Below are 14,191 nucleotides of genomic sequence, written 5' to 3' on the forward strand. Positions count from 1 at the left end.
CAAACAAAAATCAACTGCAGTAAAATTAAACAAATTATTAGAGTCAAGAGTGCAGTTGAGTAATGGGTATGGACTGGCAGGTGTAGCGTTGTTATTTTGACTACAGTGGTATAGGAGTATATAAGTAAATGCTAATGAAGACTATCTGCGAGCAGTTGCGATATATTCGGATACTTATTAGTAATAGAGATCGGATTTTTATGCAAATTGAATATGCAAAATATATGCAAATATGCAAAAATATGCAAAAATATGGAAATATGCAAAATATAGGATCCTATTAATTCAATTTTTATTATAATGAGTATGTACCTAGGTGCGAACTTCATGTGATGTTAAACAAAAATATGCACTTCCATAAAAATCCGATGTCTACTTATTACACATTTATTATTGCTCATTAGGGCTTAGGTATTCAAATTGTTAGTATTTTCAACTTATTTTACAAAATATTGTAAAACATTTTGTCTACTCAAGCATTTATCTGCATACAGAATTTTATACAGTTAATACCATTCTTGTATAATATATAAATTATCAAAGAAACTTTTTAGCAAATGACTCGAAGTTGTGCTGATGACTTCTAATGGACGGTCGATTAAAAAAAGGGGAAGAAATAGCGTTCAATTTACAACCGAATTCCATTTTTTTTTTAATCAGTAAGAAATCAATATAAAAAAATGTCTGTGTGGAGCTGATTATTTTTTTTGTAGCAATTGGATGATGATTCGTCTCTCTCTGTTTGAAATTTTGGGACCACCCATTTCAGATCTTATTGAAAATTATTAAAAATTCATTTATAAATATTTTCGTTTAGATCTGGGCTTGAACTTCCATGGAAAAACCATTGTAATCACTCGCGAGTTAATAATAAAAAAAAGTTAAATGGTGAAAACACCTTCGTCCGCTTTTTTTCGTTTCTACGAAAAATTGTTGCCAAATAAAAAGGCATGTTTACTGAGTAAGTGGATATCTTTGTTTGGCACACGCATTTCTTAATATTAATCTGAGAGGGGTGTTATACAAATATGACAAACAAAAATTTCGAACAAACACAAAATGCTTCACCCACAAATTTTCAACAAAATATTGTACTCAAATTTAAGATTTAATTAAATTTAAAACTTCGATATTTGGTTATTTCTATTTTAATTAATTTGTTTTTTTTTCTGCCGCTTTCTATTTCCGCCTTTAATCTGATCGATATTTTCAATATGCATTTTTAGGTTATTTTAGCGGTATTTGCATTGCTAACCACTACTACTTTTAATTAAGTCTAGAGCTCACTCTTTTTGGATATTCAAATTGTTTTGGATTCTCAAATTATTCTAGTTTTTATTCAATCATTAAATCTATGTGGTAAAAATAGCCGAAGGGAAAGCTCTTGCAATGTCAATGACAAGCAAATAGAAAGGAAATGTGAATTTTCGCCCAAAATTTTTTTATATAAAAATAATTTACGAGACAAAATAAAACACGAGGAGAAGAAAACACGTCAACCAAGTCACAAGCAAAATTAGTTGGGAAATATTAATATATATAAATAAAGCACAAAAACAAAATAGAATTAATTTGTTTTGTTTTTAATGAGAGACGGTAAATAAGAATGGTCAAGGCAACTACGTAACAGAAAATGAGCGCATTTGCTGAGCGTTCGAAAGCAATTGTTAAAAAAATTATGAGTACATATGAACATATGTATGCATGTATAAAAAATAATAAAAAAACAGGTTAAGGGGTAAATATTGTGGGTATGACATTTTTATTGCTTTTTTGGGGGTTTTTTTTTTAGGGGAACTACAAGTATCTCTAACCGTGAACTTTTTAATTTTTTTTATTAAAATTTTATTTTCTGACACATTTCACTTGTTTAAGAGTTCGTCTAACATCAAAAAAATTAAAATTAAATAAAAAAAATGAAAAAAATGCCATTTTAAATAATATATCAGATATCTTTCATATTAGCTAAAAGTTGAAATAGGATTTTACAAAAAATAGTGAAAATCGTATTTTTGACACACTGTTTTTTTTTTCAAATCTAAGTCTTCCGAAATCAAAAAAATCGAATGACTTTTTAATAGAGAGATCACCACTTTAAAGGAATAAACAGAAAGTTTTAAGGAAAAAAAATTGAATATGCACAAAAACAAATGTAGTAACAAAAATAATTATAGGTAATAGTTTTTTAATTAAAAATTTGTAAGATTTTTTTTATTCTATAAGAACATTTTTAAAATAAATAAATAAAAACAAAAAAATAATGTTGATTTTTTATAGGCATAAACAAATTAAAAACAATTTTAATACATAAAATTTACAACCAAAAAATTATTTTTTTAATAGATATACAATTTCTTTTATACAAAATAAATAAAAAAAATTATGTTGATTTTTAATAAATATTATATAAACAAATTATAAACATAATTTTATTATCCGAAATACACTAAAAAAATTTTAATTTTTTAATGATATGACACTTCATGCTATGGGCGTGCTGAAGAATTCCCATAAAGATTGGAATGTCTGCCTGTTAGGCTCTTCAAACAAAGGCATGTTTTGGACATTTCTGTTCAGTATAAAAACATAAATAAACAAATAAATAAGTAATTGGCGCGTACACTTCTGTTCAAGGTTTGGCCGAGTACCTCCTCCTATTTGGGGAGAGCGCATTGATGTTGTTTCACAAATGAAGAGACCTACAGTTTTAAGCCAACTCCGTACGGCAAATGGTTTTTTATGACCAGCTTTTTCATGGCAAATGGAAATTCGAAGTGAGAGCAAACAGCTAAAATTGTCCATTCGATGCCTTCGTCAATAACTCGCATTACAGCTTTAAGGGAGAGTTTTTGAGGATCGTAAGATTTTGTAAGATTTTGCATTCACTGGCAATGCTGAAAGCGACAAGCAAATGATTTGATTTTTTTGGTTTCCGGTATTCAATTGTAATTGTCTAGGTGCTGAATGGTTCCAGCAAGTTGGTGCAACATTTAGAGGAAATAAACCTAGAGGTAGAGGACTAGATAGACCTGACAATGATAAGGATACGAAATCGAGTTGTGTACTTCGACCTTAAGGTACTTCGACCTGCCAATAAGGCATTTGCTCTGACTCTTTGACTTTTTAAAACAGAAGCGAGCGGTTGATTTTTATAAAATTTGATGTCGGAATTTATTTCCAAATACTAAAGTTAGCTAATATTTATTATACATGTATTCTTGTTATTTTTTCAACCAATCCCAGAAGACTTCAAAGCACCTTCTTCTCGAATGCGGCGCTATAATGCGGAGAAGGTTGAGACATCGCGGTCGATTGCAGCCAGCAGAAAGTCACATACGCTCACTCCAATCCAGCTCAATCTCTAGTTTATTAAGGGGAACTGGGTTTGGATGAAGTACTGTAATGAGTAGAGGGCACAAAATATCCTACCATGAGGTCGAAGTGCAAACCGCAAATCTATCTATGTCGAAATCTAAGCTAATATTTTTTTATTTAATTATGGCATTAATTAAATACTAAAGCCAGCCAGCAAAACCAAAATATTGGTTACGTGTTTCAATGTTCCACCGGACAGGCGATTCTATGACACAGAAACGACCCGGTTTTATATCCAAGCAAGGACCGTCATTTAATTAGTATCTCTCAGACATTTTACCTAGCAACTACTATTGATTAGTTCATTTATATTCTAGTATTTTTTTTTGTATGTTTCTGTGTGGAAGTTTTTAACTTTTGTACAAGGTGGCGCAAAATTAATCACCCTATTGGAAGATTTATAATATTTGTATAGGGCATCGCACGTCAATCATATTTGGCACTTGTGAACTAGACAGCTGTAGTATACAACCAGACAAGTAACGAAACGCGTGAAGGTCAAAATAAAGATTTCCATCATACAATTTTTTATTTGGTAAAAAAAAATTGTGCTAAAACCAAATTGGATGATTACATCTTGCACAACCAAAAATTGGTAATAAGTTGTAGGTTTGTATGTGTGTAAGTGTGCACGAAATAAATATCTATATATGCATGTAAGTAAGCATGAGTATCTAATTGATTTTCAAAATTTGCCCATAACCAACAAACACACAAAAAAAAGTGACACTGAGCGTGAATTTAAAAATTAATAATAAATATTTTAAAATACCTATATTATGTATGTATGTATGTATGCATGTATGTTCATATGCCATGTATGACGTTTATTGAAATTATAAGTATGACAAGTGTTTATGTACGTATGAGTAATATATGTATGTACGTATGTATATTTACCTTAAAGTGACCATCGGCTGTACGATTATCGTCATCGGTTGGTATAACCGTTGCGAAACGATAAGAGTCTGCCCTCCCATGCTAAAGAATCGGAGGAGCAATCGAGAGTACAACAAATAAATTTACAAACAACAAACACAGGAGCATAACGTTGGATAAACGAGCACAATGACGGAACAACGTAAATACGCAATCATAACGTAACGCAATGGAACGCAAGGGAGCGTAATGCAGGCATGACAGCGATAGGAATATAAGAAAAAAATATAAAATTGTAAAAAAATGCAATGACAAATGGTAAGTGGTAAGTAGTAAATGGTGAATGGTAGAAAATACAGCGATAAACGTTTATAGCTAAATTTTAAAAATAAGTAGCAATTAAACTATGAATGAGCATGCAATTTAAGTTAAATAATAAAGTATTAAATAATTAAATAAACTATATATGATTTAAAATTTATAAAAAAATAATAATTTAAATATGTAAATATATAGTGTTGCAAAGTATAAAATTTTTAACCTGAAATTAGCCTGTACATATCGATACACGATTGTATAATAAAAAACAGTTTTTTTTTTATTTTTTGTATAAAATTACTATATATGTATATCGTGTTACTCTGTCTTGCATGGCTCGCCAACACTTCTTGGCGTCAGTAACTTGTCCATGCCTACATATGCATAAATTCATGTATGTATGTGTATATTTTCTACTAAGTAGGTCAACTTAATACATACAAGCTCACCAGCAGTTAGCACGACACTAAGTAAACGCCTAAAAGCACACTTCACCAGTGCTGTCGACCAAATCGATTCTAAACACTACAAATTCAAGAAGACTGTTTACTAAGTATTCAACTCGCAATCAATAATACTATAAACGACTATTAGGTGTCTACTGCTAAAAGCCTCACTGGAATAAGTCAAGTATTCCATATGTAATGGCACTGGAATTGAGGCATTGGAAAAGTTTATTGGCATAGAATCAGAACCTACTTTCCAGTCGCGTGTCTGTAATCTAGTGGTACTAACCACCCCGCAGCTATATTGCCTGAACTCCAATCTACCGCCGGCCCACCTCTGACCACTACAGGAAATATATTTATAGTCAAAGCAATTTAAAATAAATAAAAATGCACAAACAAAAATGGCAGAATAACACGCACTTGACAACTGGTGTTCACAACGAGAACAAAAAAAAACATTTTTTCTGAAAACGCTGAAATATTTGCTTCAGTTTTGTTTACTAAAAATTATTAATTTGATTACTCAATTGCCCCAAGAATTAAATACAAGTCTTGCCTATTTGTTTACATATGAATGAATCATGCAAAGATAATAACACGCTCGGGGGATTGAAACTATTCCACAATTATTGTGCGAGTAAATACAAAAATTCCACGAAGAAATTGAATATTTGACAGAAAAGCTTGAATGATGCTCATACATATATCAATATGCGGGGCCAGCGAATCTTAAGAGAATAATAGCGGAATTTTCATTAAGCGAATTTTACACGAGCTCAGAGTACACTAAGAACTCGTCGCTCATTGGTTGGAGAGTGGAAGTGAAACAGTGAGTACTGCTCACGTACCGACAGAGGAACAAACAGCTGGAAATTTTGTAATTCCTAATCAGTTAGATAAATAAGGTATATCTACAGCTAGATCTAGCTTATACTATGCCATAAGAAACCACTCACTTGTATAATCGGAAAAGTTTTTTTGTGGTTTACTTTTCGTAGGCTGTTAATAGAAATAAGTATTTATCTAAGCGCTACACTAGTCTTAATTACATACATATATACTATGTCTGATCATGTGCGAGTATTTTTAGAACCAGTTTAAGAACTTAGCAATTGTACAAATACTAATTATAACAACAAACATTAAATATTTTTTTTATTTTACTTATTAGCACTATTTGTGCATAATTAGGTATCACTACAGAATAACAACAAACAAAGAATTCCTAAATAGAACAATTAACGATAAATTAAGAAGAAATTGATTGTGAGGAAAAAGGAAATAAAAATAAATAAAAAGGAAATAATAAAAAATATACAAGAAAAATGCATTCGGAACAAGGATTCGCAACTTGAAACACAAGAACAACGCAAAATGAAGTCTTTATGAGTTTTTTTGTTTGTAGAACAAAAATAGCAGCAGCGATAACGAGAAAGTTAAATGCAAACCAACGATACTGAATTGAAGTAGTAAATTTTACGATAACGAAGAGAAGTTCGACTTTTATGGTGTTGGCATCAGAATTCAGTAAAAGTCTATGCAAAACTTTACTCCTTGAGGATCTTAAACTAAATAACATGAAAATAAACAGCGAAATAGATTTTGAAATGGTAATGAAATTAAGCAGCCACAATTTGTAATCAGGCGGCACGAGTGGTAAAAAATTGGGTGTTTCTGGTACTATAATTGAAATTAGTATCTTTCTTATTTTTTTTTTTATGTATGGTACATACATCGGCGGTGAAATCAATGGCAGCACGACATATTGTAAAGTTTGCACTCTTCATTTATTTTTAAGGTACTTTTTTTTAAATATAGTTTATATCATAGTAAAAACCATATAACTCGAATTTTCAAACTTTGCATAAAATTAAAAAAAAAAAATTAAGCAAATTTTCATTAAAATTTCTAAATTATTAGTGAATATTTCTAGAACAAAAAAAAAAAAAAAATATTTCTATGCTGTTTTCTACTCCATACCATTTTGGTATAATATTGTGGAAGTGCAAAGTTGCTCGAAATTCGCCCTGATTTTTTGATAGAAAAAGAAGATTTGAGTTATTTAGTTTTTCATGAGCCATATTTCTATAAAACAAAAAAACAAATACATAATAAAAAACTAATTAATAAAAAAGAAACAAAAAAATGAAATTAATTAAATAAATAAAAAATTTAAGAAAAAAAATTAATTTAAAAAATGAGATTTAAACAATATAAAAATAAAAAGAATTAAAAAGTAATCATACAAAACTTTAATAAAAAAAAATGTATATAACGAAGTACGAAGTTTGAAACTCTGAGGTATTTGGTTTTTATTGTAGTATGAACTATATTTTTATAAAAAAAATAAATAAAAAAAGAACAAATAAATAAATAAAATAAATAAATAAATAAATATAGAATAAACTTAATTAATAAAATTGACTAAAAATAAAACATAAAAATTAAATTAATAAAAAAAATAAAAATAAATAAAACCACTTTTTTATATAAAACAAAAATAAAAATATATAAAAAATACATACAAAAATTTATTTATAAAATTAAATAAAAAATAAAAGTAAAAAAGAATTAAAAGAAAAAAATAAATAAATATGTGAACAAACTTTAAAGCTATGAGTTACCTACTTGGTTTTTTTTCTGTAGTATGAACTTTATTTTTATTAAAATGTAAATAAAAAAATTAGAAATAATAACAAATAAATTAAATAGAAAAAGAATTAAAAACAAAAAATTATAAAGAAATATTTGTACACAGTTTGAAATTACGAGTGATTTGGTTTTTGTTGTGGTATTAACTATAATTTTATAAGGAAAATTAATTTAAAAAAATTAAATAATAATTTTAGAAAATAAAACTTCAAAATTCAATAAAAATAAAATAAAAAAAATTCCTTAAAATATTTAGTAAAAACTTAACAATACGTCGCGCTGTTATTATTTAACCGCCGCTGCGGTTATATTTCTCTGGGAAACATCATCAACTGTGAGTGTTTTAAAATTTTCTAAAAAAAATTGTATCCATGGCATTTATTTGTGAGCGGAAAATTATTTCCAATTGTTGATGGCTGCAATTTAGTCATTATTTATGCCATAAAAGATTATTATTTGCTCATACCTATAAGCATTAAATTTGTCAACAACGGCAAGCCATGCCAAAATGCATTTAAATGCAGAAAAAAGCTTTTTTTTTTCTTCAATTAACCGCTTTCTTTATTTTTTCCCTGACTTTTAGTTTGGTTCATTTTTTTTTAATATATTTAATCTTATTTCATTTTATTTTTATTTTATGTTATTTATATTTTCATTTTAGTTGCTTGCAGTCTCTTCATTTCATCTTACGCACTTTTTATTTAGCCGCTGTCGCTTGTTTGTGGATCTTTTACTTCTACTATTTGCCGCTTGCTGTATATCAACAACACAGAAAAGGCCGGTCGATCGCACGCTTTCACTAAAAAGTTCAAACACCTCGCTTAAAAAATTGGCAATGCGTTAATTTGTTTCGTTTTGATTTTTCTGTTATGTGATTTTTGTTTTGCAATTAAACGTAATTTTGTTGTTGCTTGCTTCTGCGCCTCGTTTTATATGCACTTTAAAAGTGTGGATCGCATAACAAACGGACGCACGCGGCGCAATTATTTAATTTTTGTTGCTTTACACGGTTCTTTTCTGCGGCCTAATTTAAAGAAACTGCTTGCGAGGTTTTTCGTAAATATTTTCGTATATTCGTATACATTTTGTTGTGCATTTAGAGAGAATCCATGAAATATAATATCAATAGTGCAAGATTTATTTGTTCCATGAAAATAGAGTGCAGTAAGGAAGGCGAAAGAGAGAGAGAGAGATATATATAATATATTGTAATTAAAAAGAGAATGTAAAATTCTTAATAATTACCTACTAAATATTTATTGTATTAAATATAAATAGAGTCATGTTTCTACAAATTGTAAAAAAAATTCATATTGAAGAAGCGAATGATTGAAAAGCTAAACAAATTTTGCGGATTGCGATACTTATTCGGTCTCAGGGAGGCCACTAAAGAATACTGGTGTGATTCAATAAGTCCCTCAAAATTAGAACAGATGTCATTGCTACCTCAAATTTCACATTTTATTTGTCCCGAAGGATTCTTCAAACGAACGCAGCCTAATCTTGTGATTTATGCAAGGGAGGAGAGGGCGGGGTGCAGCATTTGTAGACAGGGGATGGCAAACATGTTTACGGGTGGCTCGACGTTGGACGGAAGAGTTGGTGGGGAGTTTTCTGCGAGGAGCACCCCATCAAGCTCAAATTTAAGCTTCCGGACCATTATAGTATTTCCCTAGCAGAGGTAGCCGCAATTAAGAAAGCAGTGGATTGCTTGTTTACTTGTGTAATTATTGTAAAGAACGCATGTAAATATCTACTGTGACAGTCAAGCGGTAATTAGGAAATGGGGCTCGTTGTTTGCGCGTTTGAAATTAGTCGGGGAATGCCTGACTTCTCTATCGACTGCAGCCGAATACTTCGATATTAGGCTCATCTGAGTTCCCGGTCACAGCGGAATGGAGGTAAACTGCTGGGCTGATGAGCTAACTAAACAGGAGACTATGAAGCGACGGTTTTATTTCAAAACGAGAGGATTCTGTGGCCTGTTCTAGGAAATCCTTCTGGCCACGGGTATATCGGGGCGCTCGAGGGAACTTCTAACTTTAACAAAGCCGCAACTCTCGAATTTGGTACGTGTTCTTACCGAACATTGTCCGTTAGGTGTCCATGCGGTGAAACTTGGGATTGCTTCAAGTCCTTTCTGCAGAAGCTATCTGGAGGATGAGGTGGAATCATCTTAGCACCTTCTGCTTAGCTGCCCTGCTCTCGTCAGACAAAGATTTACCTGTAGACATTTAGGCTCTCACTTTTTATAAACGTAAATAGCCACTGTTGGTTGTCATCTTCTAACCTAAAACACCTTCTTCCTTTTTCCACCTGTTTGGTTCTTTTCCTTCTGTTTCAGAAGCTGATTTTGAAATGAAAAAGCTGTCCGCAAGATGTGCTACGGGTTCGCTTAGAATGAACAAACAAAATACAATGCTTTTAACACTTCTAAGGTTTCTTTGAAATCTTTTAATGAAATGCCGTCTCTGCATAAGACATCAGGTACTAAGAAACAGTCAAAACATTTGACATTTTCCTAGCGAACCGACGCCGAATGCTAATAAAGTGATAGTGACAATATTTTGGGGTAGGTACAGTGTCATTTACATTGATTACTGTGAAAAGGGTCATACGATCACCGGCGCATATGGTGCGCAACATCATTTTGATGAGGAAGTGGCACCATGCAACTATTTTCTACCTCCAAATGTGCGAGATGATCCGGCGGTAAGAAATTTGGGTGGAAAAGAGAGGCCGTCCGATGGACCCGTCTGTGTTAAGGACCCGAGCAAATGTATTATTCGAAGAAACTAAAAACTTTTAAAAACGATGAATTGGATGAAGTAAATGGAACCAAAAGGGACTATCTGCAAAGTAAAACGTTTCTTCGAAAAAATGTGTTACTATTTCATACTTTTAGCGACTTATTGGCCTACGCCCGTATTAATTTAGAATATTTTATGATGGTATAAATTCGCCAGGTATGGTAGAAATTTACCAATAGTATGGTAGAAATTTACCAGGCTAAAGGTTTACAAAAATTAAACGATTCTTTTTTATTATTATTGTTTTCCTAACAAGGATTTCCTATATCGTCCGTCTTATGCCAGAAACATGAATGTGTAAAAATGAGAACGTTGAAAAAAAGTTGTTGGTCTGGTAAAATTAGAAGGGCTAGTTTCTCATATAAAAAATGTATTTTTTGGGTATTATGGACTTTGGTACATTGCATATCCAAGGGTTGACAAATCACCACATCAAATCAAAATTGCAAAATTTGCACTTTCACGCTTTTGGCATAAGGGCGTAATAATATGTTTTCTAAAATATTAAAAATATAAGAAAATTTGCTAATTTGAACTTAACAGTTCCTTCAAAATGATTGGTTATTAAGCATATTTGATATTGTTTTTTTTTTTAATATATATATGTATATATGCAAAAACCTTAAAGTTTAGTAATCTTTTATACATTTATAGCTTTTTATGTAAAATAATATAAAATATAATAAATTTAATAAATAAATTAAATAAAAATAGAATATTATAATATTGCTTTTATTTCGATTGTTAACATGTCTTGCGAAGATTTAGCGTAACAAAGTTGTATTGCCTGCTTAGATATTAAAATGAAACAATCATAATTGCTCAGTTTTCATTTTGACCACCAAATATTTACCAACTCAAATACATATGAATAATATACAGACGATTATATGAGGAAATAGGCGCATCATACATGAAACTGTTAATGGACGCTCAGCGAATTAGAATTTGCGGACCTAATAAAGGACACGAAAGGGGTTTGTTTACAACAGAGGTCAGTAAAAACTGAGATTGTGTTGGTCATGTACGATAAAAGCAACCATATTATATTACTTCGTTGCCGCCTGAACAACGACTGATTAGAGGACTTATTGTATACAACTAACCCCACTTTACACATTTTATTTTCATTTGATTCGCCTCTCTCTCTGCCAAATCCCCTATGACTTTGTATTGCAAAATCTTGTAATCTATCACTCTTGGGTAAAACCTGGACCAGCCCAGTAAACAGCCTAACGAATATCCATGCTTGAGTTTTAGTTTAGAAATAAATTACGAAGGGCGTCTATTAAGTAGAGAGACTGACGCTGCTATCGCGAAAAATACGCTAGAGGCAAACACCGACGACCACCAGCTGCTTAGCGTGAAGCGTTCTCTTTCTTAGCATCACCTCTCGTTTTTGTAAACAAATCAGTATAGAATCGTTCGCAATACAATAACTCCTTTATTGCGCCGAAAGTGTAAGAGTCGAAAAATGCAATATGTATCTATTGCCTTTCAAGAAGTTTCTAAGCCAGCACGGCATCACAGAGATTTGTATCTGTTTCTTAGGGTGAAAGCTGTGTTAAAGGAAACAGAATTTGAGCTCGGTAAAACTGTTGGAAGTGAAATTTGTGCTGATAGAAAAATACTTTCAGCACTGCCTCGAACAATGGAAAATCCGAACGGCAAATGGGTTTTTTATGATAAACTTTCTCATGGCAGAAATACTCTCGGAGATTTGTCATTGGCTGGCGAAGGGCGACCGTTATTAGAAAAAACTTTTTTTTTCATTTAATATTTCATACCGGAGGTTTCAAACCGGCGCACTTCCGAATGGTAGTTACGCATCAACGAATTCGGCTACAGCGGCCGCAATCAAACTAGTTATAATAAAAAAAATCAATCTCAACTTGAGAAAGCTTGAGAACGATATATTTCTCAAAGGTGTGAGATAAATTGGTAACTACTGGAGTTAAGTGTCGTGTCAAAGCACCGTTATCTCAATTATTTATAACTCATAATTATTATTAGTTATTATGAAAGTATGCCATTCTAAAATGGTTTAAGAGGAAAAATATATAAGAAGCTGCAGGGTAAGGCAAAGAGTTATCATCAACATTGGAGTACAATAGATGTAATTTTAGGCGTATGTCAACATAAATAACTTCTAAGATAATTCTTCTTCCCTTCAAAAAGTGTTCAATATCGGAATTTAGCAGAAGCTTCGATCAGAAATTCAAACTATCCAACGTGCGGCAAATGCCACTTCTGAAAAATTGGAAAAAACAACGCCAACTAGTCACGCTTTCAAACAACAAGATCGCCACTGAATTTCTCTGCAGGGAAGTAAACAAAAGTGATTGGGCCGCTACCACTTAATGGTACACATACGTATATGTATATACGAGTACTCGTATTGAGTAGCAAGTGGCTCGTGTGCTTGCCCCGCATTCAATGTCAGCATTGGATGATTACTTGTGCACTCATACCAAATCAAATTGTGGCCAAATAATAAAGGGAAAATAACCGAATAGCCTGTAAATGTTTCAATAAAAAAATGGGCAGCAACAATTGCAATTAGTTGAATGGTGAGCGGCAATACCAGTTACTTGTAAATGAACACACGCACACACATATAGACACACAAGAAACACAGGCGCTGAACAAAATTCCAATTTAGAAAAACGAGCTATGTACATATGTTAGAGAGATAAAATAATATGCAAATAGATTCAAGTGCATACACACATACATATGTATGTACACCTCAGTGTAGGGGAATATATGTATATGAGCGTCATATGAGAAAATAATTCTACACACTGAGTACCTACTCGCGCTTTTTCACTTATAAAGGTCCAGAAATGTACTGAAGCATAACAACAACACAAAGCAAAGTTAGCCATGGAATTTTCAATAACCGATCGTTGCGTATAAAATTTTTTCTATAAAAATTCTAGGCAACTTTCTAAGTGAGAATCAGAAAAAGAACTTTTATTTCTATAAGTACTTTCTATATGGTACTTATCTGATAATGATAGATATACAAACCAATACCTGGATAAGTGCATATGTATGTATTACACGTACAGCGTCTGGGGAAGTGCAAATAAAAACTGAATATTTGAAATTGTATAACACTGGGTGACGTTGAACTTGAATATCAATTCACAAAATCAGTAAATACAATTTATATATTACATACATTCAATACATATGTACATACACGCACAGCAGGGAAATACTCTGCAGAGAAAATGAGAGAAAAGATAAATATTTTAGAGCCCTTTAATTAAGCTCAGAATTTCAACTTTACTTCAAGGTGGGGCAAAATTATTCACACAATTTTATTTTTGAATTATTTGTTTACTAAATAGAAAATGTTAGTAATGGAAATATTACACACTCCATTGCACAAGTCAAGTCAATCATATGTGACGTATAACGCCATTTTCAAAATGTTGTTGTTACAATGTTGACTTGTTTCAAATTGATTAAGAGTTATTTAAAAGGGTTAGAATAGAAAAAAATTCAAACATGTTTCAAATTTCCTAGAAGCTCACTAGTTGCGAACTTGCGGATTTCCAGTAGGGCAGCTATTGTTGTCAAGTGCTTTCGAGTACCCATGTAAAATACAAGTAAGCATTGGAGACGAATGTTACCCGGTAACAATCAGACGGACAGCAATTGGCGGTAGCCACAAAACGCGCCATTGAAATTCAATAA

The 14,191-nt window shown here is 31.6% G+C and overlaps 1 protein-coding gene across 7 annotated transcripts in view; it reads right to left on the reverse strand.

Moving 5' to 3' along the window:
- Window positions 1-14,191, reverse strand: part of LOC129235454 (sodium/potassium-transporting ATPase subunit alpha) — a 129,993-nt gene that overhangs the window by 35,857 nt on the left and 79,945 nt on the right. For 5 of the 7 annotated variants that reach the window (XM_054869303.1, XM_054869301.1, XM_054869302.1 and 2 more), the window contains one exon: window positions 4,276-4,356. The exons of 1 other annotated variant lie outside the window; for it this stretch is intronic. In XM_054869303.1, coding sequence (XP_054725278.1) covers window positions 4,276-4,356 — 81 coding nt within the window. Of the gene's footprint in view, window positions 1-4,275; window positions 4,357-8,367; window positions 8,712-14,191 lie in introns of all 7 variants that reach the window. One more of the 7 variants, XM_054869306.1, reaches the window with a different exon arrangement.

This window comes from Anastrepha obliqua, chromosome 1, assembly GCF_027943255.1.
Source record: "Anastrepha obliqua isolate idAnaObli1 chromosome 1, idAnaObli1_1.0, whole genome shotgun sequence".
Lineage (NCBI taxonomy): Eukaryota > Metazoa > Arthropoda > Insecta > Diptera > Tephritidae > Anastrepha > Anastrepha obliqua.